The following is a 27,933-nucleotide window of genomic DNA, read 5'->3' as shown; positions in this document are numbered from 1 at the left end:
GTGATCCAGATAAGACAGAAGAGACTGTGCTGGATTTCCCTGGGCATCAAAGCACCGTGAGACGCTCTGATGCCCTCTCGCAATTCTTTCTCCCTCCACCAGCACAAGAGCTGGCGTCAAAAGGCGCAATGACACTGTCACAGGCGTTCTGGAGGTTTTTAAAGGGTAGGCCCCTGATAAGGCTTTATTGATGGTTTTGCCCCTCTACATTTCACTCTAGATCTCCTTGTTGGCCTGGAGAAGGGAAGGCAGCGGGGTGACCTCCTTGCAGCCTTCCAGTACATAAAGGGAGCCTACAAACAGGAGGGGAGTCAACTCTTTGATGGTGTAGCTAATGGCAGGCCAAGGGGAAGTGGTTTTGAGTTGAAGATTGGATGCCAGATTGGATTGTTCTTTCCAGAGAGAGTGGTGGGATACTGGAACAGGCTGCCCGGAGAGGTTGTGGATGCCCCGTCCCTGGAGGTGTTCAAGGCCAGGTCGGATGGGGCCCTGGGCAGCCTGGTTAGTATTAGATGTGATGCAGATGGGATTGACGCATCTGTTTTGCAGCCTCCAGTGGAGCTGTGTGTGTCGTGGGCACCCCATGCCCGCATCAGCGTGGGTAGGGTGTGGCCTTCCTGCGGACTGGGGGTTTGGTCTTTGGAGGCTGGCACTCGGGAGACCCCGTTTCTTCTTTTATGGGTGGCAGCAGTCCAGGTCGGGTGATGGAAGACTCCTCAGGCAGCCTGGACTCCCCACGAAGTGGTGATGCTGCCATCTGCCCCAGTGCATCCTGCACTGTCCTGATCTTCCTTGCCCTCTGCCTGAGAAGTTTCACCGAGTCACAAGTCAGTGGGAGCCTGGATGGTCGGCCTTGAGGCTCTGTAGACTCAGCCCTTGTGGAAGATCTTCTTGAGTCGCTTCTGAAAGGTGTTGCTGGCCTCAAGGTGATCTGAGGGGGTGCGGCCTTGGCTGTCTGCAATTTTTGCACCGCATCCTCACGATGGGCTTTTCCTGCTTCCTGCACTTCATCAAGGAAGCTCACGTGTTTGGTTCCCAGTGTTCGGCGCTGGTCTTGTTTGCTTGATGGTACTGCCTCCCCCTGCAGCTCGCAGGTCACCGGCTGCTCTTGGGCTTCAGACGCCCTCCGGATGGGTGGCAGCGGACTGAAAGGACAGAGCGGGAGGGGTCCGCGTGAGTGGCTGATGGCTTTGGGGCCGCATGCTGCAAGCCTGAGCCAGGAGCCTTGGCTGCAACGCAGCCCTCCCCACAGACAGCTCAGCGGCTGCCCCGTGACTCTCCTGGGATGCGGAGAGGGGGGCTCCTGGCGTCCCCATCCCAGCACGGTGGGTGCTGCGTTCAGCACTGTTGGGCGGCCACCAACAGTGACCCTTTGGGGCTAGGGAACGGGCTCTCGCTGTGTCACCCCCATGCACATCCCAGCCCAGAGCCTCCAGCCTCACCTGGCCTTGGAGCTCTCCTTCAGCAGTGAGCTCCTTATCCTTCTGAGGTGTCCTCCATCAACGCTGTCTGTGCTCAAGCGTTTGATGAAGGTTGGACGGTCAGCAAATCTCACTGGAATGGAGAAGGCAGAGGAGATTCACCGTAAACCCTTTGGCTCACTCACAAGGGGCTCTCAGGCCTGTTCCCAGAACATCTGAGAGGGACGCTCTGCTCCCCCCACTGCTGACATCTGCACCGCCTTCGTACCCTTCCTGACACCATCCCTGGCCCCACTCCTCCTCTCTGCAATTCAGCTCTGTTTTGGGACTGCATTAGTGACGTTGGCTTTGGGAAAGAGGAGCTGGGTGGTGACGATGAGGTGGCAGAGTGACTTTTGGGGACCGTATCCTTCCACTGGGGGAGGGCAGGGCCTAAGATCCGCACATCCTCCTGCCATAGCCAGGGATGGGGGCACGTCACGCTCAGCGCCTTAGTTTGGGAGAGGCCAACAATTCCTTAGTTTGGGAAGAGGCCGTGCTGAGCTGGCGTGAAGCTTTGACACAAGTCAGAGCCCTTGGCTGATGTTCAGCAGGGGATTTCCCATCTCAAGTATGCTGCCCGTGCCGCGGAAAGGAGCTGGCAGCTGCTTTACCTTTCTTGCCCTGGACGAGAGGTGGCAAAGTCTCTTCTTTCTTTGGTTTCTCCGGACCAGGGAGGCTTCGTGAGGACCTGCGTCTTATTGCGGGCGGTGGTTTGGGAACAAACTCCATTTGAAACCTGTACGTGACGAGAAGACAGCAACCGGTGTGACGCAGCGCTCCAGCAATCCTTGTTGCTCTCTGGTTGTCTGCTCCCAGGCACATTTTCATGCTGCATGAAGCACATGACTTTCTAAAGTCTTCAGCAGCATCAGTCGGGATAAGTGAGGGGGAAATAGTTTCAAAAGGCAGGAGGGAAGATTTAGATTGGATATAAGGAAGAAGGTTTTGACAGAAGGGTGGCAGGCACCGGAACATCTTGCCCAGAGAGGTGGTGGGTGCCCGGATGGGCATTCAAGGTCGGGCTGGACCGGGCTCGGAGCAACCTCATCTGGCGGTAGGTGTGCCTGTTCCCTGCAGGGGAGTGGGACTAGGTGCCCTTTCGGGGTTCCTTCCAGCTGAAATCCTTCCATGACTGTAGGACATATGCTCATGGGCAGGACAGTCGTGGACACAAGGAGCAAGCGTGATGGAATGAGAGCTGAGCAGCTGCATCAAGCAGCAGCTACAGCCACCAACATACTCACTTGGGAAAGACGACAAGGCAGCCAGAGAGCGCCAGGGAGGCCACCGGTGCCATCCGGGACACCACCGTGTCCAGCAGCCAGGGGGCCTGCAGGGGAGAAAGGGGGAGGATGTGGGATGTCCTCGTCACGGCTGAGGTCCTGGGGACACGAGGAGCCCAAGGCGGGGAGAGCTGACAGCAGCACAGCACTTGTACGGCCTGAGCAGCTGGCCAGATCCTGGTGGGCCGTGTGCGGGCACAGCAGGTGTCACAGCTCTGCCTGGGTCATGGAGAAACTACAGCTCACCTTGAAAGCAGCTCTTCTGAATTTCTCTTTCCCTGACAGCTTCTCGAGGAAGTCGTAGTAGAATTTCATTTGGAAGGTCAGTCCGTCAATGAGGAGCACGCCGATGTCCTTGAGGACAACGGCAACGTTCTCCCCATTCTGCAGGCAGCCGGAGAGCAGGGACACGGTGCTTTGAATGCAAGTCCGGAGTGTCTGCCAGCTCAGAGAAGCAGCTGCGGCCACCTTGCTGTATTTCAGCGGCTCCACCTTCCTATGGACTGAAAAATGCGAGGGACGGAGTTGATGATACGGGTGGTTTTCCACAGGTTCTTCCCTAGAAGTGCTTCTGGTGGACATCAGCCAGAACGGCCCCATATTTGGACGGGCTGCTCAGAGGGAGAGGTTTGCTTTTGAGAATGGAGGTGGTGGCCGTTTGCCCTGTCCATGAAGCCAGCAAAAGTTTAATCCCCCCTCCTACCTGGCAGGGACTCCCTGTGGGCCTTGAGGTGGTGCGTGGCTATGAGGTTTGTAGCCAGGTGAAACACGGGCCACTGCAGAGTCACCGTCCCGTCCTCAGTCCGGATGTCTTTGGAGATGGTGTCAAAGAAGCCAAAGGTGGGAATCCAGACCCCCTGCAAGTGGGAGAGAAAGGAAGGGCGGAAGGGTTATGGGACGGCTGGAGGAAGAGCCGAAGGGGTCCAAGGTAGGGACAGCCCTCTGCCGCTGTTCAGAGGCACAAGCCAGGGCATCGGGAATGGCTTTGGGAAGGGGCTGCGCAGTCCTCTCCTTCCCCTCGCCCTCCCAAATGCAGCACAGCAGGCAGGGCAGAAGCAGCCTCGTGGGATCCAGAGGCTTCCAGAGACAGGCATCAGCCCTGAGATAGACAGTGCCCGGCACAAGTGATCGTGCAGGAGTTGCAGGAAGCCCGTGGGATGCCCAGGAGAGAAATGTGGGGGCAGTTTCCTGCTTTCTGTGGAGGGGGAGACTCAGAGGAAGTCCAGGCTGAGCTGGATGGGGAGAGGAGGAACCCGACAGCCAACACACCTTCTGCAGCAGCAGCTGCTCCCGTACGTAGGCGGCCACCGCATCCCAGACGGCAACTCGCTCTGGAGGGCAAAGGAAAAGCAGGTCACACTCTGCATCTGCCGCTTCCCAGCACCGCTACCGCTGCCAGGCAGGAGCGAGGTGGCAGATGGAAAGTGTCATCTCGTGCCAAGGTTGGCTGTGGACCCGTGTACCTTCGGTGTCGGCGCGTGTCGGTCTGGAGGCACGCCTCGCTGCGGGGCCGACCTCGCTCATCCCGTTCCGCCTCGTGCCGGCGGCTTGCTCCTTGTTGGCGCCAGCCATGCCGGAGCTCATCCTTCAGATGCGTCTGCTCTCTGCCAGATGCTCCTTCAGGATGCAGGACCCACCAGCGTGCTCTGCCTACATACCCCTCCCGGGTGCCCGTGTCACAAACGTCGCCATGGTGACGCGATGACAGCGTGGCCGGTGCTGGCCGCTGCCCATTGTGATGCTGGCACCAGCAGCCTGCTGCCCGCCCCGGGTGGGAGCGCTGACCGCTCACTGTTTTCTCTCTCTCCTTTTCTTTGCTCTCAGTGTAGTATTACTTGTTTTCCTTTAGTGGCCGTTGCCTGAAGTGATGTTCAAGAAGGAGATACGGAAACAAGTACTGTTCCAAAGTACTCTACCCGTAACGCTGATGACCTGTGGTCAGAAAGTTGCTTAGTTTTGCCTGGAAGTCGTTGATTCCTTGTTAGAACGCTCCATAAATTAGCCGGCATTGATCCTCTGTGTCACAGTCATGACTCCATGGCTCCCGCGACCCTGCCGGGCAGGGAGTGCTTTGTTTGGGGGATCCCAGAGATTTGCTTTCCTCACAGCCTTCCAAGCAGGATGAGACATTTCACATGGACATTGTGGGCAGGATCACCTGAAGGAAGGAAGAGGAACGAAGAGGGGATATCGGCTGAGTTAAGAAAGCGGGACGTTGGATTGGATGACATCAGATTTGTGAACAGAAAGTAGAACCCGGGATCGTAGGGGTTGGAAGGGACCAGCGGGGGTTCACCACGTTCACCACCCCTGCCAAAACAGGTTCCCAGCAGTAGGTTGCCAGCTATCACTTGTCTTTGTACAATTTCTGAGCGGACGTCACTCTGTGGTGTCTGTGGGAATGGAATGTTGTTTCTGCATTAGATACTAAAAAGGGCAACTGGTTTGTAGAAGAACTTTCCTCCTTCCGAGCTTATCTCTATGCAAGGGAGGTCAAGCAGATATCCAGAAACAATAACCAAGTGTGGAGTGAGGGTCAGAAGTTAATTAATTAATTAGAAGTTTACACTTAGCCAGCAGAGATCTATGTTTGTCCAGTGTTTGTATGTTTAGTGAAGCGTTGAGAAGATTGGGAACCTAAAGTATTCAGCCAATGAGGAACTGGGGGAGAAAGAGAGAAGCATCGGGCAATAGGGAATAAAAGATGTAACGCTGTTTTCTGAGTGCTGTCCTGCTTGCAGGAGGCCCCTCCATTGCAATTGCAAATAAAATCTGCTTTATCAGAGATACCGTCCTGATAAAGTATTTGGATATTTCCAACATACATCATTGAATAGCTTGGATTGGTAGGGACCTTAAAGCCCATCAAGTTCCAACCCCCGTGTCATTGTCCTTGCCTTGAGCATGGGGCATCCACAACTTCTCTGGGCAATCTGTTCCATTGCCTCACAACCTGATGTTAAGGACATTAGGAATTCCCTCCTAACATCTAATCTTATTTTCTCTTTTAGTGTGTAACCATTTTCCTTGGGCCTATCACTGTCAAATATGTTTTTTTTCTGTTGTTTTGTTTGTTTGTGTGTTTGTTTTGAGGCTGTAGGTGTGAAAGATGTTATGTAATATAAAACTGGAACAAAGAACTGAAGAGAAAGATCCAAATCACAGAAAATGTGCCAACACACCTCTCAGTTTCTAAACTGCTTTGGGGCCTGGTTTCTCTCCTTATTGGAAATACCAGTCTTTGAGGAGATTTATTGTGTCACTGTTTTCCAGAACTGTGTTTGGAGGACACAAAAGCATTCAGGTGCTGGGACACAGGCAGCTGCTAGCCCTGCTTGGTCTCACCTCTGTATTTGATCTCCCACTCCCTGCAGGTGTTTCCAGCTCTCCTGAATAAATGACCATGGCTAAGGTCGTGTTTTCTGCAGGCAGTGTGGGCATGTGCCCTTCCCACTGCTCTCCAGATTTCCCCCTCCCTTTGCTCTTTGTTCTTTCAGATACCTCCCAGCTATCTGGTTACTCTAGGAGCTCCCATAAGTTGGAAACTTGGGCCATCTCAGAAGTCTAATGAATTCTTTACTCAACTTCTTATTTGTGTTTGTATGTACTTTCTCTGTCAAAAGTTCTTCTGGCACCGAAATTCCCCCTGGAAGGCAGACAGCTTGAACATGGCATCCAGCTGAGGAGAGTGTTTTACTGTTCATTCAATTGCATCGTGTTGATTCCCCTTTGTTGGCAACAAGGAGGAATCCCTCTGTGCCCATGTGCAGCTGGTCTCTGAGGAAAGCAAGTGGGAGTTGATGCAAAGGAAAAGCAACACTGAGCTGCAAATTTCAGAGAAGACTGATGTGAGGAAAAGGGATGAAAATCCCACGGGGCCAATGTGAGCAGTAATGGGCTTGGGAGGCTGAGGAGAAAGTCTGTCCACACAGTGAAAGAGCAAACCTCATTAGGAGACGCCTTGGATGAAGATGGACTGCAGAGTGCTGCCTTAATGTGCTATTAATGCCGGGGGAAATATAAATTAATAAATAGACTCATTAAATGTACTTTGGGCTCTTCCACTTTACATGCTCTCCTGATAGCTCTCCAGTTAGCTGTACAGGTTCTGAAGACTTGAGGAAGATGTCAGTAAGGCACAAAGCACTTGAGGGCTCTCGGGGTTGTACTGGTCTCCTTGGGGTGTTTGGTGCTGAGTCCATCATCCTCCAGTGCTGAGAGAAGACTGCACAAAGTGCTCAGGAAGATAAAGTTGGAAGGAAGTTTCTGGGAGTATGAATGGGCCCCGCTGAGAGCCATTGCCAACACGGCCCCCAGGGACTTGTTAGAGCAGATAATTGGAAGCCATGATTACAGGGAGACAAAGGCGCTGTGCTGGTGGCTGTGATGCTGAGAACAGCATCCTTTGCCTTATGGAGCAGCAAGGTCAAACCCTGATGCCCAGACCTTTGGAAGGGAGATCCTGTCCCTTATGCAGGATCGAGACTATTCCTGGAGCAGTGGGAGCCTTTGCATGGGGCACAAGGAGGCCATGAGACCCCAGTGCCACGAGGACAGTGTGTCCCCTCACGGTTCTCTGTAGCACAGATACCATCCACGGCCGGCTGCACAAAGACCGTGGCTCCGTCAGGGCCTTCCAGCGTTGCCAGCCCCTCAGCCATCTCCACCACGTGCTGTCCTACACTGTCCCATGCAGTCTGCACCCGTTTCCCTGCAGGACGTCGGCACCAAGCCTGCTTCCCACCACAGCATCTCCCTGCCTGGACTGCTGCCCCTGACCTCAGTGGCTGTTCTTTGGAACACACAGCTGTGGGCTGATCACAGAGTGACTCCGGGTGACCTCAGGCATCACAGCACTGCCCTCAGATCCCACATCCATATTCCCACAGCCCAGTCCCAAATCTCACATTCCGAGCCCACAGTCAACATCCCAACCCCACATCCTACAGCCCACATCCCAATCCCAGTTCCAAATCTCATTCCCAGACCCTCATCCCAAGCCCATCACCCACCTGTCAATCTCAATCCCTCATCCCAATCGCAATCCCACATCCCCGATCCCAATTCCGATCCCAATCCCATCCCCTATGGCAATACAGAGCACCCCGAGGCCCCGCCCCCACAGCCGCTCCGCCCCGCCCCCGGCCTCTCATTGGTTGGGGGCACTTCCGGTCCGTTCGCGCCTCTCATTGGTCGGCGGCAGTTCCGGCCCGCCTCCGGTCTCCGATTGGTCGGCGGCAGCGCTGCCGGCTCCGATTGGCTGAGGCGCCGAGCGCGGGAGCGGCCGTTGCCTCCGGCTCGGAGCCCGCCGTCTTTCCTCTCCGACGCCGCCGGTCCCGCAGGCGCCGGCGCTGCGCGCCGGAGCTGTGCGGGCAGCACCGAGACGGAGCCGCGGCACGACGGGAGCGGTGCTGAGGAAAGCGGCACAAGCCGGAGGTGTGCGGGAGAACGGCTTGGGCCGGGGCCGGGGAGAGGAACCGTGCGCGGGATGCGGGGCTTTGGGACGGCTGAAGGACTCGGGGCCCAACCGCCGCAGCGCTGCTGCCCGCATCCGGGCCGTGCCCCCCCGAGGCCTCCGGCGCTGCTCCCGGTGCCCCCCGGGGCTGAGGTGAGCTGTGGGTCCGGGGGGCGGTGGGGGAGATCCGGGGGGATGTGGGAGTTTAGGGGCTGTGGGGGCTACAGGGGGGCTGTGGGGTAATATGGGGTTTGGGGGGGTATGGGGTAATGTGGGGGAATATCGGGGATGTGGGGGAGTGTCGGGGGATGTGAGGGTATAGGTACTGTGTGGGGAATATGGGGTTGGGGGGCTATCAGGAGGGATGTGGGGCTATGAGGTGCTTTAGGGGGGCTGTAGAGGGATATAGGGCTGCGTGGGTGATAGGAGGGTATGGGGCTCTAGGGCTTCGGGGGCCTTAGGGGTGGATATAGGGGTTCGTGGGGCTATAGGGTGCTTTATTGTGGCTACAGGGAGATTTGGGGCAATAGCAAGCTGTGGGAACTCTAGAAGTGGTATGGGGGATATGGGAGAAAAGGGGGCTATGAGGGGGATAGAGGGGGATATGGGGCTATAAGGCACTGGGGGGGCTTTAGGGGGTGTTTTAGGGCTATAGAGGGATATAGGGTGCTATGGGAGCTGGGGGGGCGTGGGACTGTCGGTGGCTATTTGGGGAGCTATACAGTTGTAAGGGAAGATCATAAGGGGATATGCATGGGCTATCAAAGTGTTACGGGGGATATGGGAGTATAGGGGGCTTTATTGTGGCTATAGGGTGATATGGGGCTATATGAAAATGTGGGGGGACTATAGGCGGGTTATAAGGGGATATGGGAGGGGTATAAAAGACTGGGGGGCTCTTGGGGGAATCTATAAGGGGTAGTGGGATGGCTATAGGAGAGTTCTTATGGGATATGGGACTACAAGGGGGTGTATGGGGGATATGGTTCTCTAAGGGGCTGTGTGGGGCCATAGGGTGATAGGGGGCTCTAGGGTGGGCTCTAAGGGCTGTGGGGCTAGAAGGCTCCCCCCTTCCTTTCATAGAATCATAGAATCACCAAGGTTGGAGAAGACCTAAAAGATCATCCAGTCCAACCATTCACCCACTACCAATAGCTCCTACTAAACCATGTCCCTCAACACAACATCCAGTCTTTGCTTGAACACCCCAGGGTCGGTGACACCTCCATGGGCTGTCCATTCCAGTGCCTGATCACCCCTTCTGAAAAGTAATACTTCCTAATGTCCAGCTTGAATCTCCCCTGCAGTAGCTTGAAACCATTCCCTCTGGTCCTATCACTAATGACACGAGAGAAGAGGCCGACCCCCAGCTCACTACAACCTCCCTTCAGGAAGTTATAGACCTTTAAAGGGTTAATGGGACTATAGGGGTTTGTGGTGGGCTGTGGGAGCGTCTATAGGATGATAGGGGGCTGGGGAGGGTCTATAGAGAGGGTTGTTATGCTATAGGAAGTTTTGGGGGGACGTAGAGGGGCTGAGGGGGGCAGTGGGGGAATATAGGGAGATATGGGCCTATAGGAGGTGTATGGCAGATGTGGTTCCATAAGTGGCTGTGTGGGGCCATAGGGTGATGGTAGGCTATAAGGGGACGTTGGGCTAGAAGGCTCACCCCCCTCTCCCACCCTATAACCTATCCATAGGTTTAACCTATCCATAGCAGGGTGGCTGAAATGCCAGTCGTGAAACTTAAATCAGAACTGAAGTTTGATTGGAATAGAATAGCACTGTTTTGTGGTCTTAAATCTGACACGTGTTTTCTCCTTGGGCTTCAGGTACAGATATAGTTTCATAATGGCTTTGGAGAAGGTTTCACTATCCAGTCTCCTGATCAGGAAGAAAGAAGAAGGTTTTTGGAGGACTTAATCACGAGTGGAGCTGCTGCTGAACCTCCACTTCCAAGAAGCAGGCAGGTGAGGACGTTGTGCATCTCAGCCTTTGCTCACTGCAAGGTACCAGCGACTCAGTCTGTGCTGTGTGGTGATTTTCCATCAGCACTTCTGCTTGTGCCTGAGCACCAGGCATCCAGGCATCTGTATTTCCTCCCTCAGACCTCCCTTACCAGCTCCACAGCCCCCCTAGGATCTTGTTCCCCCTCCAGCTGGCTCTGAAGAGCCCTTCCATTTTTGAGAAGGCTGCCGGTTTAGTTCAGCATCTCCTGATGTGTCACAGAGATTCAGGGCGTTCAAGAAGACGCTTCTTTAAAGTGCTTAAGATGGTGAATTCTGCCAGACAGAGCGCTTGTCTAATTAACCCTCTTAACCGCAAGGTTTCTTCTGCAGGTCCCGATGATGGCACAGGCATTAAACAGCACAGAGCTCGTCGCTGGGGAGAGGCTGTGCGTTGTGTATGAAGGGAGAGATGGAGGAGGGGTTTGAACAGCGTTGTGCAGGAATGGAAAGCTGGTAAGAGAAACGGTGTGTGTTCTGAGAGCAAGGGCTGTACAGCTCATCTCTGTGTTCTAACAGGAAATGCACGGCAGAGCTCTCTGCTCTCTGTTCTTTCTTGCAAGGTTACTGCCCTTCAAAGTGCTCTGTGGATTGGCATCACGATGACAACCCAAGGATGGCAGCAGGAGATGCAGCACAGCCCTCTCCAGCAGCAACGTGCGTTGATTCATCTTGCTAATTCTCAAAGGAGAAGGTGTGTTTAGCTTCCAAAGTTGGTGGCAAGATAGCATCTTTTGAAGGCTTTGGGGCTCTTCCTCTTCCGCATCCTAAGGCAGTGAAGGAGTTCCCTTGCTGTGTGGGAATGGTTCCTGTGCAAGGGCACGGTCGTCAGCCTGTAACAGATACTGAAGGTGATGGTTTTGTGTCTGCAATTATGGAGTTGGCCTTGTAGTGGCAGTTGCACCCACTAACATGCAGCTCTTTCTGACACAGGCAGCAGAATGGGCAGCGGTACTGCAGCTTCTCTGGCAGTCTTGCAGCTACGTCAGGAAGTAGCAGATGTGGATTTGAAAGAAGAACTCAGTTCCTGGGACGTTCCCCTGTTCTTCCCCTAGCTGTCCCCTTGCCCCAGCCCAGATTCCCCTTGCATTCCTGTAGGTGTTCCTTCCATCCCCCATGGCTGCCCCTTGCTTTCCCCAAGATAACCCATTACCTTTCCATTACAGCCCACCCATAATTCCCTCAGAGCCCCGACACCTCCCTCCTCCCTCAATACTTTCCCTGCAAGATCCCAGTAGCCCTGCACAGACCCCATTTCCTCTTAATGACCTCCTCAGACTAGGAAGTTCTCCACTACAGCTGGCCAAAAACCTCACATACCTCCATAGCCCCCAGCAGCACCCCATATTCCCCACTAGACTCCAGCAGACCCCCATTATTTCCTCCTTCAGATCTCCCTTATCGCCTCCAGGGCTCCTTAGCAACGTCAGAGACCTCCACAGTCCTTGACAGGACCCCTGCCACTATTCCAGGACCCCAGTAGCCAACCTGGGCCCCTCCTCACCCCCTTCTCCCTCCAGAACCCATACAACCAAATAATACTGGGGCAGGGGCAGCTGCTGCTGGAGAGGAATGTGGAGCTGCAGCACTTCCTGCACAACACAGATGTGGGTGAAAGTGATGTGGGAGCACTGGGGATATGGGCCACAGGCTGCAGGAGCAGAGTGCTGCGCAGGAGAAGGCAACGTGTGAGGTAAAGGTGGGACTTGTGGGTGTGGGAACGTGGGGTGGCATGGGGATGTAGAGGGTCTGGGGTCATGTGGGGAGGGGTTTGGGGTGAGAATGGGGGATGTGGGGTGGTGCTGGAATGCATTTTTTGATTTCTTCCTGAGAGGGGATTGGGGTTCCCTGTGGCCCAAAGGTGGGGCCCTGATCCATAACCCCACATGACCCCAAAACCCCATAGAGCTCGGCATGACCGCAAGGCTCCACATGACCCATATCCCTGTGAGCACTACAACCCCGGATGAGGCTGTGGACAGTGATGGGTCTGTTCTGGGGTCGTTCAGGGGATGCTACAGGGTGGCTCTGGGGTCGCTGTACATCAGCTGCCTATAACATCTGCTGACCCCCGGCTTGCCCCCATCTTGCTGGGCAAGCTGGGAGTCCAGGGGCAGCGGGGGGCTATGGGAGAGGTTCCATGATCAGAGCAGATTTACCACCAGCTCTGTGTGTGGGAACATCGACCCCACTGAGCTGTGGCTGTGTCCCATAGCTGCCCCATTTCATAGCAGCCCCAGAGCCATCCTAGAGCAGCCCAGAACAGCCCTATCACTGCCCACGGCCCGTGGCCAGCAGCAGTTCCACCACCAGCAGTGTGTTGGGTAAAGGCAGCTCCTAGGTGTGGCTGTGCCCCATAGCTGCCCCAAAGTGCCCCTTTGGGGTCCTCCCATCCGTGTCCTTTGGCTGTCCCACAGCTTTGTAGGGCTTACCCCATCCCAGCAGATCCCCCCCAAGTGCCCATGGGCTGTGCAAGAAACGCTCTCATCACTGCTCTTCCATCAGGCACAGCTCTCCCTGCAGCAGCAAAGCTCATCTGTTATTGCTATGGCTTCTCTGCACTGTCCCTCCCTGTGGTGAGGGACAAAAGGCGCAGCTGCTCACTGAGCTCCTTCTGCTCTTGTAGCTCTCCTCCCTTGGCAGTCCCTGCTCTCCTGTTCCCTCTTGGCTGGGGACTGCAGGCTCGCAGTCTAGGCCACACATCCGCTCTGCTGTTTCTCTAGGTGAGGTCTGTGGCCAACCTGGTCCTTTTGGTGTTATTGTGTGCTTTCCTATGCAGACAGGCAGGCAGGATTTCTGACAGCTGTTGCCATTGCTGTGTCTCATGCTCTGTCCTGCACCTGTGCCTTCCCTCGTGTGCAGTCTCCACCTTCCTTTGGTCCGAACATCCTGGCCCTGCTGTGCTCTGCTCAGCATCTGTCTGCTGAACAACAGCACAGCTCTCACTCTGATCCTACTTATCCTGCTATCCGTGCAGATGTTAGAATGTTTCCTGACCGTAACAGCTCAGATGATTGCCAGCAGCACCCAGCTGACACACACAGCCATGCTGACCACAGCAGGGTGCAGCTTCTTGTTGCAGAGTCCCGTAGCGGTGGGTGACCGTGCAAAAGGGGAATCCCACCGCTGCTGTTCTCCATCCTTCTCCTTCTGCACCACCATGCATTCCTTCCTCCTCGTGCTGCGCTGCCATCAGAGCTCTTTGTCCATTTCTCGGGGTCTTTGCAGTAATTGCTCCAAGACCTGATGTTGGAGCCATTTCTTTACCACTGTCCCAACTGCTCCAACGTCCCCAGTCTGGGATGCCTTTTTGTAAGGAGGTCTGCTGTTCCTTCTGCAGCTGACTTGGATTTCTTCTCCCACTGTCCCCATTAAGGAGTTGATTTCCTGCAGTCCGTCCCAGCTCCATCCCTGGTTCAAGTCTCCTTCATTGCCACGCAGCACCGCAGCACCCAAGCTCCAGCCCCTTCCTCAGTCTCGGTGGGATTGCTTTGCCACCAAACCTTGTGACAGGTGTTTCCCTGCAGAAGCATTCATGTCCTTCTTCTGGCCCTTTTGGACAGTTCCCATCTCTCCAAACTCAGAGAAACGGCTCCAGCCCACCCCATGTCGCCTTTGGGGCAGCTCTGGGGCAGTCCCACCCTGAGGAGAAGATGCCTTTTCCCCACACACAGATGGTTCTATGGCCACATGGGGTTAGCACAGGGGGTCGTGGGTCACATGGGGGTCCTGCAGGTCACAGAGTTATGGGGTGACGTAGGGTCAGATGGCACTGCACAGAGTTATGTGGTCAGATGGGGTTCTGGGTCACAGTAATGGGGTCAGAAGGGATTGTAGGGTCAGGTTGGGTGATAGGGAGTTACGGGTCTCAGTGTGTTATATGGTGGGGGCAGGGATCCCAGAGTTCTGGGGCCACGTGGCAGTGGGTCGCAGCATGATGGGGGCAGGCAGGGTCAGGGAGTGCCAGGGTCATGTGGGGGTATGGTTCACACAGGGCTGTGGGTCACGTGCCGCCATGGGGTCGCACACATACAGGGTTATGTGGTCATCTTGGGGTTAGGCTCATGTGGGGTCATGGATCGTGGCCCCACCTTTGGGCTACAGGGACCCCCAGTCCCGTCTCAGGAAGAAATAAAGGCATTCCAACACTGCCCCACCTTTTTACCTCAGACCACTCCTCACATCCCCCCCTTCCCTCTATGTCCCCATAGCTCCCCATAAGTCTGTGTCCCACCTGCAGCGCATGTCTTGCCTTCTCCTGAAGAGCATTCTGCTCCTGCAGGCTCTGTTTCCACATCCATCCCATGTCCCCCACATGTATATTCATACACCCCCCCACAGATCTCCATAGCTCATTAAGGACCTCCTCAGACCTGGTACTCCTCCCTCCCACTCAGCCCAGGACCTCACAGCGACCCACAGTTCCCATCAACAACCCTTATCCCTGCTCTGGGCTTCCTCCTTATCCCCTCCCTGTTTCTTCCTTCGGACCTCCCTTACCCATTCCAGGACCCCCTTGGATCTCACAGCTCCCCACAGTTTCTGACTGGACCCCCATCACCGTCCCAGGACCCCCACAGCCCACCTGGCGCTGCTGAACCTGGCGTCCTCACTGTATTGTGCCACAGTGCTGCACCCTGAGCCCTTCTGCAGTGCTGCAGATCCCAGGGCAGTGGGCACTGCTCTGTATGTCTCCGCCCGGCCCAGGAACGCCATCCCTGCGCTGCCTGTGGAAGTCTTTTCTTTGCTCCTGGCACATCTTCCATCTGCAGAGCACATGAGGAGTGTCCCTCAGACTGCGCTCCAGGTTAACCTGCAGCGTCCAAACGAGGAATCCCGCAGCAACCCTCATCTCAGGATGGGGCTACAGCTGTGCCCCAGTGCCTTCATTAAAGAGAGGAGAATGAAGGAGCGTAACGGGGCATCTTTCCTCCTGACATTTCCCACCGTCTGCGTGTTGGCTGAGCCGTGGGAGTGGCATTTGGTCATAGAGCTGTGAGTGCAGGTATGTGTGCAAACAGGGGTGTGCAGAGATCATAGAATCACAGAATCATAGAATGGCCTGGGTTTTTAGTTTTCCGTGTGTGTGTGCACATGGCTGTGTGCAAGGCTGGGGCTGCGCTCTTGTACTCCTGCATGTGGGTGTGCAATGGGATGGGTCTGCACATGAGTGTGTATGAACAGGGATGTGTGCATCAAGGTATTTGCACACGGTTTTGTGATTTTTCACACATTTGCATGCACATGGGTGGAGTGTGCGTGTTGGTGTGCAAGGATGTGCTTGCATGTGCGTGTAAATGCACAGGTTTGTGTGCGGGGAAGTCTTGCACGTGGGTTTGTGGTTCTTCACATGTATGTGCACGCAGATGTGGGTGCAGGGCAGCAGCTGAGGTTCCTGGGAACAGGAGATTCCTGGGGGAGGTGGAACTCACAGGAGAGTACTGGAGAGCACAGGGCCGGGAAGCAGAGCTCTGCGCTCTGCACAACAGCCTGCAGGATGGCCTGGAGCGCTGATAGAAGCAGGATAGAGTCACAGAATCACACAGAATGGCCCAGGTTGGAATGGACTTTAAACATCATCTCTACCACCTTCCCACCACAGGCAGGGTCACCAACCTCCACATTTCATACCAGACCAGGCTGCCCAGGGCCCCATCCAACCTGGCCTTGAACACCTCCAGGGATGGATGGAGCATCCACAGCCTCTCTGGGCAGCTGTTCCAGCACCTCACCACTCTCTGAGTAAAGAATGTCTCCCTGACATCCAACCTAAATCTTCCCTGCCTTAACTTCAAACCATTTCCCCTTGTCCTGCTGTTCTTTACCCTTTCAGAGAGTTGACTTCCCTCCTCTTTAGAGGCTCCCATTAGGTCCTGAAAGGCTGCCATTCACTCGCCCTTTTCTCCAGCCTTCTTTTCTCCAGCCTTCTTTTCTCCAGCCTTCTTTTCTCCAGCCTTCTTTTCTCCAGCCTTCTTTTCTCCAGCCTTCTTTTCTCCAGCCTTCTTTTCTCCAAGCTGAACAAGCCCAGCTCCCTTGGCCTGTCTGCTCAGGGGAGGTGCTGCAGCATTCTGATCATCTTTGTGGCACTCCTCTGCACCTTCTCAACATCTCTCTGCCTTCCTTGTATTGAGGGCCCTAGATCTGGATGCAGTACTCCACAGTACAATGCGCTGCCTCAGCTTCTACAGGTGGGTGTATGGGTAGGGAGGGGGACACCGAGATGGGGACTGGGGCTAAGGGAGCCAGGGGCCGCATGCTGCTCTGCTTTGGCCCCGTGGGGCTTCTTTGTCACTCAGGGCCTCAGCCTGCGGCAGGAGGTGCTCTGTGTCCCCTGCACTCAGCTCTGGTGAGTCCCCCCAGTGGTTGGCCTGCAACCCCCCAGTCCCTCTTTCTGACCTCCAGGGTCAAACTCTCCTCTGTGCTCCCCTTCGCACCTGAATACTGGAGCACCCTCCCAACTCCAGTTCCCCCATTCTGATTCCTGCAGTCCTCCTCCACCCCCCACCTCACTGCCCCCTTCTCAGTTCCCTCCCCATTCCCCATTCTGACCCCCAGGGTGCCTTTCCTCGTCCCCTTCCCCTGTCGCACCCCTCCTATTCCCCCATTCTGATGTTCCTCTTCCTTTCCCCCCCTCTCCGCCAGTGTACCCCCTGAATCCCCCATCCAGAATCACAGAATCACACCATCACCAGGGTTGAAATCACCAATAGCTCTCACTAATCCGCATCCCTCAACACAACGTCTCAGTGTTCCTTGACCACCTCCAGGGCTGGTGACTCCACCACTCCCAGTGCAGCCCATTCCAGCACCCGACCACTCTGTTGGAGCAGTAATATTTCCTAACGTCCAGCCTGAATCTCCCCTGGTGCAACTTGAGGCCATTCCCTCTCGTCCTATCGCTGTTACATGAGAGAAGAGACCAGCCCCCAGCTCACCCCGGCCTCCCTTCAGGAGTTACAGTGAGCAGTGAGGTCTTCCTGAGACCCTTCTTGCAGTGAGGGGCCCAGAACTGAACACAGCGCTCGAGCTGCAGCCTCACCAGAGCTGAGTGCAGCGGGACAATCACTTCCCTGCTCTGCTGCCATCACCATTTCTGATACAGGCCAGGATCACAGAATCGTAGGGGTTGGAAGGGACCTCCAGAGATCATCGAGTCCAACCCCCCTGCCAAAGCAGGATCCCTTCACCAGGTCACACAGGTAGGCGTCCAGGTGGGTCTTGAATATCTCCAGAGAAGGAGACTCCACAATCTCCCTGGGCAGCCTGTTCCAGTGCTCCGTCACCCTCACCGTAAAGAAGTTCTTGCGCACATTGGTGCGGAACTTCCTATGCTCCAGCTTCTGCCATTTCCCCTTGTCCTGTCTCCGCACACTGCTGAAAACAGTCTGGCCTCGCCACTTTGCCCCCACACCTCAGATATTTATAGACCTGGATCAGGTCCCCTCTCAGTCTTCTCTTCTCAACGCTAAACAGACCCAGATCACTTAGCATTTCTTCATAGGGGAGATGCTCCAGGCCCTTCACCATCTTTGTGGCTCTCCGCTGGACTCTTTCCAAGAGATCCCTGTCTTTATTGTACTGAGGAGCCCAGAACTGGACACAGTACTCCAGATGAGGCCTTACCAGGGCAGAGTAGAGGGGGAGGATCACCTCCCTCGACCTGCTGGCCACGCTCTTTTTAATGCACCCCAGAATGCACATTTGCCAGTTTGATGGGGGCTGATAGTTGTAGGTGTAGTCACAAATAACTGGTTCTGTAGTGAGAGCTGAGCTTGGCAGTTCATCTTGGTTGTGCCAAGACTTGTTTTGCAAGCAGGTTTTCCACTTTGGCTCTGTATGATACTTTGAGCGGGTATGGAGTGGAAGAAACCCTGCAGAGCCTGGTGAGAATCAAAGCAGGAGAGAGGAAAAGTGCCCTTTGCAGCAGGGACGCCGTGCTGGCTCTGCCCATCGCTTCCAGCGCCGCCGTGGTCCTTCTCTGTCCAAGCACGTGAGCCAAGCACGTGGCCTGGTGCGTGTCCCTCCCTCCTTCCTTGTTCTCCATCCCTCCCCTTATCCATCCTTTCACTTCTGCCCACCCCTCCTTCCACCTTCTCCATCCATCCTCTTCTCCGTCCATCTTTTCACCTCTGTTCTCCATCCCACTCTCCTCCCCCCATCCTCCCACCTCCAACCCCTATATCCCCCCCCTCCATCCCTTCCATCTCCCCATCGCCCATCTCCCCCATTCCCTCCCCACCATCTCCTCCTCCTCTGGCTTTAGCACAAACTGGGAAAAACAAGGCTGTACCCCCAGAAGTTACTGAGATCTTAAATCCTAAATTAGTTAGGAGTGTGGCTATCAGGGATGCCTGGCAGAGCCAAAATGCAGCCCCAAAGGAAGTGAAGTTAAAGGCAGGAGCCAGCCCAGTCAGCGTAAAGCAGTGCCCTTTGAGGATATGAGACTGGAGAAGGATGGAAATCATAAATAACTTCTGGAGTTTGGATTACTAATTGAATGTGAATCCAAATGCAGCACCCCAATCTTGATGAAAAACTGGATGGCAAGAGCTGTACTTTGGTATGTAAGACTTGAGGGCAAGTAATAGAATGGTTGAAGGTATGCTCCCAGCTGTGGCAAATCCATACACTTAATTAACCAACTTATGAATGAGTAGGTGGAGTTGACCTTCTGGATTTGAAAGGTGCCTTTTTTCAAATTGATTTTTGCCGGCTTTGACCAAATGAAACCTAAAATCATTTCTCTTTGAAGAGGAGAACCCAAATCCAGGGAGGAAAGACTCAGTTAACCTGGACAGTGTTAGCCAGGGCTGTGAGAACAGCCCAGTGAGCTGTGAGAGCTGGTCAACTCGTGAGCCTGAGACTTGGGAGCCTCCATCCAGGGTGGAACCTTACTGCATTTGTGGATGCCGCAGCAACAGAAGAGGACTGTGTGCAATGGACTGTGAGTTTGCTGAATGGCTTGGTTTAAACCATTATCAAGTTTCTCACCAGAAAGCCTGAGTGATCAGAAGGAAGGAAGCCATTTGCTGAATGCCCAGAACACTTTTCTCCCACGCATATGTGGAGGTGCATGAAAAAGGTAGCTTTTATGTCAGAGCTGACTGATTGAGTATGTGTGGTGACTGAGGACTTGATTCTTCTTTTTCTTTGCTCGGGGGTTGGGTAACTGGGCGGGCCTTCCAAAGACAAGGATTTGGACTCTTGTTGTTCAGACTGTTTTAGCTCCTGTGGTTCTGAAATGGTAGAAAGCACAACAAACATGCTAGCAGGACAGAAAAGCAGGAAACTGAATACAGAATCTGTTTCCTGTGTTTATGATTCAGTTTTGCTATCTCGTTTAGCATTTTCAAATGTAACTGCATATCTAGAGCTCATGAGAATTCTAGGAAAGTAAAAATGCATTAGTTACTAAATTGGAAAGCATTCTAAGCAGAAATCTGTTTTCACCATTCCTCCCTGTTCCACTGCAGTTATTAGCAATGTTCTGTAGATTCTGAAATGTTCTGCTGGAGTACAAATGCCTATTCAGCAATGCTGAAACCAGGCTGTAAATTGGCTGACAAAATCCATGAGCATTCCGTGGTTTCCAGGATTACAGCAGCACTTTGTCAGTGTACTGCTATTCCAATGAACCGACAGGCTGATCCCCAGAGGTGCTGACATGGTGATCAGTGAAATGTAGAAGGAGCATTTTCTGGCTGTGTGCAAAGATAGAATCTATTGCCCTTAAATAGAATCCTAATCAATGTCCTTCTGCAGCATTTAGGTTTATAATGTGTTTTCCAAATGCATTTTTGTTGAAAATCTCTAATGTGCTGTGAAGTACCTCACCTTCATTATAACTTGTATTTCTGAGTCAAAAGAATTGCACGCACAGAAAAATGCAATACAGAACTCAGTAAGAGGCAGTGGCAAATCTACTCTCAAAAGCCACATTCTGGGCTCTCCTGTTGCCTTCAACAATGAACTCAACAACAGGCAGTTTAGAAACTCCCTTTACACTCTGTTTTATGACTTCATTCATCGTGGATCAAAGCAGCTATATATAAGCAGAAATGCAACTTTCATTTCAGACTTTGCAAAAAATTGTTTAAATCAAGCTTCAGTTCTGAAGTAAAATTGCACAGGAATCAAGGAAACTAACTATAGTGAAGTTTTCCAGCTGGGTCAGATTAAAACAGTAGACTGAAGGTCTTGGTGCCAGCGTCACAATGGGCAGCGGCCAGCACCGGCCACGCTGTCATTGCGTCGCCGTGGCGACGTTTGTGACACGGGCACCCGGGAGGGGTGTAAAGGCAGAGCACGCTGGTGGGTCCTGCATCCTGAAGGAGCATCTGGCAGAGAGCAGACGCATCTGAAGGATGAGCTCCGGCATGGCTGGCGCCAACAAGGAGCAAGCCGCCGGCACGAGGTGGAACGGGATGAGCGAGGTCGGCCCCGCAGCGAGGCGTGCCTCCAGACCGACATGCACCAACACCGAAGGTACACGGGTCCACAGCCAGCACAGGAGCGGTGCTGCAGCCAACCTTGGCACGAGATGACACTTTCCATCTGCCACCTCGCTCCCACCTGGCAGCGGTAGCGGTGCCGGGAAGCGGCAGATGCAGAGTGTGACCTGCTTTTCCTTTGTCCTCCAGAGCGAGTTGCCGTCTGGGATGCGGTGGCCGCCTATGTACGGGAGCAGCTGCTGCTGCAGAAGGTGTGTTGGCTGTCGGGTTCCTCCTCTCCCCGTCCAGCTCAGCCTGGACTTCCTCTGAGTCTTCCCCTCCACAGAAAGCAGGAAACTGCCCCCACATTTCTCTCCTGGGCATCCCACAGGCTTCCTGCAACTCCTGCACGACCACTTGTGCTGGGCACTGTCTATCTCAGGGCTGATGCCGGTCTCTGGAAGCCTCTGGATCCCATGAGGCTGCTTCTGCCCTGCCTGCTGTGCTGCATTTGGGAGGGCGAGGGGAAGGAGAGGACTGTGCAGCCCCTTCCCAAAGCCATTCCCGATGCCCTGGCTTGTGCCTCTGAACAGCGGCAGAGGGCACCTGAGCTCTGTCCCTACCTTGGACCCCTCTGGCTCTTCCTCCAGCCGTCCCATAACCCTTCCGCCCTTCCTTTCTCTTCCACTTGCAGGGGGTCTGGATTCCCACCTTCGGCTCCTTTGACACCATCTCCAAAGACATCCGCACTGAGGATGGGACCCTGACTCTGCGGTGGCCCGTGTTTCACCTGGCTACAAATCTCATAGCCACGCACCACCTCAAGGCCCGCAGGGAGTCCCTGCCAGGTAGGAGGGGGGATCAACTTTTGCTGCTTTCATGGACAGGGCAAACGGCCAGCGCCTCCATTCTCAAAAGCAAACCTCCTCCTCTGAGGAGCCTGTCCAATCATGAGGCCGTTCTGGCTGATGTCCACCAGAAGCACTTCTAGGCAAGCACCTGTAGAAAACCACCCGTATCATCAACTCTGTCCCTTGCATTTTTCAGTCCATAGGAAGGTGGAGCCCCTGGAATACAGCAAGGCAGCCGCAGCTGCCTCTCTGAGCTGCGAGACACTCAGGACTTGCATCCAGAGCACCGTGTCCCTGCTCTCCGGCTGCCTGCAGAACGGGGAGAACGTTGCTGTTGTCCTAAAGGACATCGGCGTCCTCCACATCGATGGACTGACGTTCCAAATGAAATTCTTCTTTGACTTCCTCGAGAAGCTATCAGGGAAAGATACATTCAGAAGAGCTGTTTTCAAGGTGAGCTGTGTGGTTTCTCCGTGGCCCAGGCACTGCCGTGACCCTTGCTGTGCCCGCACACGGCCCACCAGGACCTGGCCAGCTGCTCGGGCCGTGCAAGTGCTGTGCTGCTGTCAGCTCTCCCCGCCTTGGGCTCCTCGTGTCCCCAATGCCTCAGCCTTCACGAGGACGTCCCACATCCTCCCCGTTTCTCCCCTGCAGGCCCCCTGGCTGCTGGACACGGTGGTGTCTCGGGTGGCACCGGTGGCCTCCATGGCGCTCTCTGGCTGCGCTGTCGTCTTTCCCATGTGAGTATGTTGGTGGCTGTAGCTGCTGCTTGATGCACCTGCTCAGCTCTCGTTCTGGAGCGCTTGTTCCTTGTGTCCATGAGTGTCCTGCCCATGAGCATATGTCACAGAATCATAGAATGGAAGGAACCCTGACAGGGCACCTCATCCCACTCCCCTGCAGGGAACAGGGACACCTACAGCCAGATGAGGTAACTCTGAGCCTGGTCCAGCCCGACCTTGAATGCCCGTCCGGGCACCCACCACCTCTCTGGGCAAGATGTTCCGGTGCCTGCCACCCTTCTGTCAAAAGCTTATATCCAATCTAAATCTTCCCTCCTGCTGTTTGAAACTCTTTCCCCTTCACCTATCTCGACTGACCCTGCTAAAGACTTTAGAAAGTCGTGTGCTTCATGCAGCATGACAATGTGCCTGGGAGCAGGCAATCAGAGAGAGCAACAAGGATTGCTGGAGCGCTGCGTCACACCGGTCGCTGTCTTCTCCTCTCGTACAGGTTTCAAATGGAGTTTGTACCCAAACCACCGCCCACAATAAGACGCAGGTCCTCAGGAAGCATCCCTGGTCAGGAGAAACCAAAGAAAGAAGGCACTTTGCCACCTCTTGTCCAGGGCAAGAAAGGTAAAGCAACTGCCAGCTCCTTTCCGCGGCACGGGCAACATACTTGAGATGGGAAATCCCTTGCTGACCATCAGCCAAGGGCTCTGACTTGTGTCAAAGCTTCACGCCAGCTCAGCACGGCCTCTTCCCAAACTAAGGAATTGTTGGCCTCTCACAAACTAAGGTGCTGGGTGTGACGTGCCCCCATCCCTGGCTATGGCAGGAGGATGTGCGGATCTTAGGCCCCGCCCTTCCCTAGCAGAAGGATATGGTCCCCAAAAGCCACCCTGCCACCTCATCGTCACCACCCAGCTCCTCTTTCCCAAAGCCAACGTCACTAATGCAGTCCCAAAACAGAGCTGAATTGCAGAGAGGAGGAGTGGGGCCAGGGATGGTGTCAGGAAGGGTCCGAGGGCGGTGCAGATGTCAGCAGTGGGGGGAGCAGAGCGTCCCTCTCAGATGTTCTGGGAACAGGCCTGAGAGCCCCTTGTGAGTGAGCCAAAGGGTTTACGGTGAATCTCCTCTGCCTTCTCCATTCCAGTGTCATTTGCTGACCGTCCAACCTTCATCAAACGCTTGAGCTCAGACAGCGTTGATGGAGGAGACCTCAGAAGGATAAGGAGCTCACTGCTGAAGGAGAGCTCCAAGGCCAGGTGAGGCTGGAGGCTCTGGGCTGGGATGTGCATGGGGGTGACACAGCGAGAGCCCGTTCCCTAGCCCCAAAGGGTCACTGTTGGTGGCCGCCCAACAGTGCTGAACGCAGCAGCACCCACCGTGCTGGGATGGGGACGCCAGGAGCCCCCCGGCTCACAGGGCTGGCCCCTCTCCGCATCCCAGGAGAGTCACGGGGCAGCCGCTGAGCTGTCTGTGGGGAGGGCTGCGTTGCAGCCAAGGCTCCTGGCTCAGGCTTGCAGCATGCGGCCCCAAAGCCATCAGCCACTCACGCGGACCCCTCCCGCTCTGTCCTTTCAGTCCGCTGCCACCCATCCGGAGGGCGTCTGAAGCCCAAGAGCAGCCGGTGACCTGCGAGCTGCAGGGGGAGGCAGTACCATCAAGCAAACAAGACCAGCGCCGAACACTGGGAACCAAACACGTGAGCTTCCTTGATGAAGTGCAGGAAGCAGGAAAAGCCCATCGTGAGGATGCGGTGCAAAAATTGCAGACAGCCAAGGCCGCACCCCCTCAGATCACCTTGAGGCCAGCAACACCTTTCAGAAGCGACTCAAGAAGATCTTCCACAAGGGCTGAGTCTACAGAGCCTCAAGGCCGACCATCCAGGCTCCCACTGACATGTGACTCGGTGAAACTTCTCAGGCAGAGGGCAAGGAAGATCAGGACAGTGCAGGATGCACTGGGGCAGATGGCAGCATCACCACTTCGTGGGGAGTCCAGGCTGCCTGAGGAGTCTTCCATCACCCGACCTGGACTGCTGCCACCCATAAAAGAAGAAACGGGGTCTCCCGAGTGCCAGCCTCCAAAGACCAAACCCCCAGTCCGCAGGAAGGCCACACCCTACCCACGCTGATGCGGGCATGGGGTGCCCACGACACACACAGCTCCACTGGAGGCTGCAAAACAGATGCGTCAATCCCATCTGCATCACATCTAATACTAACCAGGCTGCCCAGGGCCCCATCCGACCTGGCCTTGAACACCTCCAGGGACGGGGCATCCACAACCTCTCCGGGCAGCCTGTTCCAGTATCCCACCACTCTCTCTGGAAAGAACAATCCAATCTGGCATCCAATCTTCAACTCAAAACCACTTCCCCTTGGCCTGCCATTAGCTACACCATCAAAGAGTTGACTCCCCTCCTGTTTGTAGGCTCCCTTTATGTACTGGAAGGCTGCAAGGAGGTCACCCCGCTGCCTTCCCTTCTCCAGGCCAACAAGGAGATCTAGAGTGAAATGTAGAGGGGCAAAACCATCAATAAAGCCTTATCAGGGGCCTACCCTTTAAAAACCTCCAGAACGCCTGTGACAGTGTCATTGCGCCTTTTGACGCCAGCTCTTGTGCTGGTGGAGGGAGAAAGAATTGCGAGAGGGCATCAGAGCGTCTCACGGTGCTTTGATGCCCAGGGAAATCCAGCACAGTCTCTTCTGTCTTATCTGGATCACAACTTACGGGCTTTTGGCCTGGCAGGGCCCCTTTGGCCGGCTTGGAGAGGTCTGCAAATGCAGAGCTCCATGGGCCAGCCGGCCGGCCACCTCTCGCCTGGCAGTGCTCCCCTGAACGGCCAGCCGGCTTTCGGCCTGGCCCAACTGGCCGGCCAGGAGGCTTCAGGCCTCGGAAGGCTTCCCCAGCCAGTCAGCCAGCTTCACCAGAGATTCCGGATCTCCCTCAAGGCCTGAGTGCAGCCGCTCCACGCAGCCCCAAGGCAGACCATCCAGGCTGCCACAGCTGCCTCGTGGAGCACTCCAACTGCCCAGGCAGAGCACCAAGAAGAGCAGGCCTGGCAGGCTGCCCCCAGCCGACTGGCCTTTGATCTTCATTAGGCCTTGTTCTGCCCCTCACGTAGGGGCTGGCTGCCAGCTGTGAGGGCTGTCAGCATGGAGGTGTGTTCTTTGTTGGTGTTCTGTGTGCCCTGATCTTCAGAGTGGGTTAAGCAGTTTTGTCTTTGTGTTCGGGTTGAGTTCTTTGCCTCTTGGGGGTAACTAGAAGCTGTGTCTGCTGTTGCCTGGGTGTCCAGTTGTTGTTTTGGGTGAAGGTTCTTCTTTGGAGTTTGTGGGCTGGGTCTCAGGAGGCCCCTGAGGGTCTCTGGCTTTGAGCATTAGTCAGTGGCAGTTGTTAGTTGTAGAGTGATCTGAGTGTGTGTGTGAATGGTGGTGCTTAGAGCTGTGTGAATTCCTTGGCGAGGCCAAACGGCGGCGTGGAGGTCCTTCTGCTTCTAGTTGTGCAAGGCAGGAGTGAAGTATGTTTCTCCGTTTCTGCAGCTGAGAGCGTTTTGTTTGCTCGTGCAGCTTTGCTGTGAGCGATGTGGAGCTGTCAGGCAGACTTGGGTTCCTTTGCCACTCTCCCAGCAGCAGTGAGACTAGTACTGCCTTCTGAAAGCGCACTGCAGCTGAGAAGTTAGTCAGGCTTGGCAGTGGAAATGCTGTGTTGGAGGAACTGTTGGTGGCCATGAGGTGACAGCCCAAGCCTTGTATTGGCAACTGGTTTCTGTGGCATGGATTAACTGTACCTCATTTTAGGGGAGGAGCCTGGGGTTTGATTGAATCGTACTGTGGAATGGCGGAAAGGGAAAGCCCCTTTGGGTAAGAACATGCTGTGAGTTGTAGTGCTGTAGCACTGTCTTTCTACCTAGGCAAGGTAATAAATAAAAAAGTGTGCTGAGATAAGAATATTTGTAATCTGCATTTATGCAATTCATTTTAGCTAGGAACTCTAAACTGCACGTACAGAGATCCACTGGCTGTGTTTGACAGCGAGTCAATAAGAAAATAACCATCACAGAGGGACCGTTTAAGGCCACTGAAATCAAGTTGTTTCTGAGATGTGACTTGTCTGCCTCTTTACCTGATAATAACAATATGAAAATAAAACAAAAGATAATACAGTATTATTTGTTTCTCTGTATTTTAAAGGTGATTCAAAGCTTTTGCTCTACTAAAAGTAATCTTACTCAAGACAAGGCTCTGGGCAGGAAACTGGAAATAAGACGGTGGACCAGGTGACAGAACAGGCAGTTGGCAAAGGCTTTAATTCCAGATGGCAAACTTAACATCTCTGAACCTGAGGCGGAACCTGTAAAATATTCCAGAGAGGACAGGAATCTAATTAATGATTTAGGAGGGAAGAGAGCAAGCTGACAGAGGGGTGCGCGCCCAGATGGACACACTGTTATGCCCTTCAGTATCTTATGGGAGTGGGTTCCAAGGAAGATGATAAAACGTACTTGGGGAACAGACACTACAAAGGACAATCCTAGTACCAGGAACAGGGCACAGGTGGGGCTATTGGGAAAGGGAGCCTTCTGGGGCAACAATGGCAAATTGATTTCTCGGAACTCCCAAGAAAAGGGGGGTATTGCTGTGTGTTGGTACTGGTAGCTTCTTAGGGTGGCTGCAGGCATTCCCTTGTAGAACTAATAAGGCACAGGAGGTAACTGAAGTGTTGTTACAGGAGGTTATTCCAGGATGCCAGGGAACTACTTGCGCTGTCAAGGAAAGTGCAGGGCTGAAAGTTAAACTCATAAAGAAAAGATGAGTCGGTTACTAATTTGCTTTATCTCAATGTACACGGGAGGTGTTTTAGCCTGGGAAGAGACCTCCTTTTACAGTGTAACTCCTCTTACAGGTTCCGGGTTCTTTAGCAGCCAAGGGAATGGCTCCAAACAATGGGACGTGGGTCCTGTACCCCCGGGGCCAGCCCCACTGGTCCCCATGGAGGGAGTGGGGCCTGGGGGCACGCTGCTCGTTGAGGCAGAAATCATATTTTCCTGTTGATCCCTCCATCCACCTGTATTTGCATCCATCCTTTCATCCAACAATCATTCCATCCACCCAGTGATCCTTCAATCTGTTTTTCCCTTCCTCCCTCCCTCCAACAGTTCTCTCCTCCATTGGTCCCTCTGTCCATCTGTTCCTCTGTCCCAACAGCCTCCCCCTGTTACCCACCAGAACCTCCTCTGGAGCTTTGGGGATCTCCCCAGAATGGTGCCTTCAGGCATTTTCTTGCTCTCCTGCAAGTGCTCATTTTCTGGTCCCTCTCCCTTGCATCACCCCATCCCTTTGCTCAGCAGCCCTCCCCATTCTTAGTTGAAAGCCTCCCTTGTGAAGCTGCCATCCTACTGACAAAAATATCCTCGCCTCCCTTAGGGAGGTGGGTCCCATCCCTTCCAAGCAGACACCAATCCGCAAATAGGTGCTGCAGACACAGAACCCAAGGCCCTGCCACCAGCACCAGTCCTGCAGCCAAGGACTGGCACGCACCACCTCCTTTCACCCCTGTCCCACAGCACCCCTGGGCCCCCACACCCTGGACTCCCAGCCCGAGAGCTCTGCAGTCCCTTTGGATGCCGTGTTACCCGTGCCCACCTTTCTTCCTGCTGGCCTTGCACGGTGAACCACACGAGGTGGAAGGTTGGATGGACCGCATCCATCGCTTGC

General features: G+C 54.5%; 2 protein-coding genes, 1 long non-coding RNA gene and 1 pseudogene across 5 annotated transcripts; 3 read left to right on the top strand and 1 right to left on the bottom strand.

Moving 5' to 3' along the window:
* Positions 1–592: 592 nt before the first annotated feature.
* Positions 593–3,734, bottom strand: LOC149913717 (uncharacterized). The gene is made up of 3 exons (XM_090129250.1): positions 2,075–3,734; positions 1,443–1,554; positions 593–1,145 (listed from the first exon to the last, which is right to left on the bottom strand). Exons 1-3 carry the CDS (start codon positions 2,472–2,474, stop codon positions 593–595), a joined length of 1,065 nt encoding a protein of 354 aa, XP_089985376.1. The 5' UTR covers positions 2,475–3,734.
* On the top strand, positions 3,639–5,798 carry LOC149913716 (uncharacterized; annotated as a pseudogene).
* Positions 5,799–16,160: 10,362 nt separating this feature from the next.
* LOC149913715 (uncharacterized) lies at positions 16,161–20,348 on the top strand. Of its 3 annotated transcripts, XR_016460991.1 has the most exons (4): positions 16,161–16,395; positions 16,504–16,553; positions 16,975–18,218; positions 18,534–20,348. It is a non-coding gene; the product is annotated as an uncharacterized LOC149913715 (long non-coding RNA). The 3 variants fall into 3 exon arrangements; XR_016460989.1 differs by having other exon boundaries at positions 16,162–16,553; XR_016460990.1 differs by lacking the exons at positions 16,161–16,395; positions 16,504–16,553 and having other exon boundaries at positions 16,583–17,406; positions 17,709–18,218.
* Positions 20,349–20,583: 235 nt separating this feature from the next.
* Positions 20,584–23,662, top strand: LOC149913714 (uncharacterized). Its single transcript, XM_090128992.1, has 6 exons — positions 20,584–20,692; positions 20,806–20,909; positions 21,332–21,485; positions 21,685–22,228; positions 22,722–22,846; positions 23,367–23,662. Exons 1-6 carry the CDS (start codon positions 20,584–20,586, stop codon positions 23,480–23,482), a joined length of 1,152 nt encoding a protein of 383 aa, XP_089985118.1. The 3' UTR covers positions 23,483–23,662.
* The last annotated feature ends 4,271 nt before the right edge of the window (positions 23,663–27,933 follow it).

This window comes from Phasianus colchicus, chromosome 35, assembly GCF_987193195.1.
Source record: "Phasianus colchicus chromosome 35, bPhaCol1.hap1.1, whole genome shotgun sequence".
NCBI lineage: Eukaryota > Metazoa > Chordata > Aves > Galliformes > Phasianidae > Phasianus > Phasianus colchicus.
The sequence above is the reverse complement of the archived record's forward strand: the minus strand, read 5'-3'. Positions and strand labels throughout refer to the sequence as shown.

Excerpts from the sequence above, each read along its gene's own strand:
- LOC149913717 (XM_090129250.1), bottom strand. The coding sequence starts at position 2,474 with ATGCCCATCCGGGCACCCACCACCTCTCTGGGCAAGATGTTCCGGTGC. Across the intron at positions 1,555-2,074 it reads TCTCGTCCAGGGCAAGAAAG|TGAGATTTGCTGACCGTCCA; the intron begins GTAAAGCAGCTG and ends TCTCCATTCCAG. Across the intron at positions 1,146-1,442 it reads AAGGAGAGCTCCAAGGCCAG|TCCGCTGCCACCCATCCGGA; the intron begins GTGAGGCTGGAG and ends CTGTCCTTTCAG.
- LOC149913714 (XM_090128992.1), top strand. The coding sequence starts at position 20,584 with ATGGCTGGCGCCAACAAGGAGCAAGCCGCCGGCACGAGGTGGAACGGG. Across the intron at positions 20,693-20,805 it reads GACATGCACCAACACCGAAG|CGGCAGATGCAGAGTGTGAC; the intron begins GTACACGGGTCC and ends GGTGCCGGGAAG. Across the intron at positions 20,910-21,331 it reads AGCAGCTGCTGCTGCAGAAG|GGGGTCTGGATTCCCACCTT; the intron begins GTGTGTTGGCTG and ends TTCCACTTGCAG.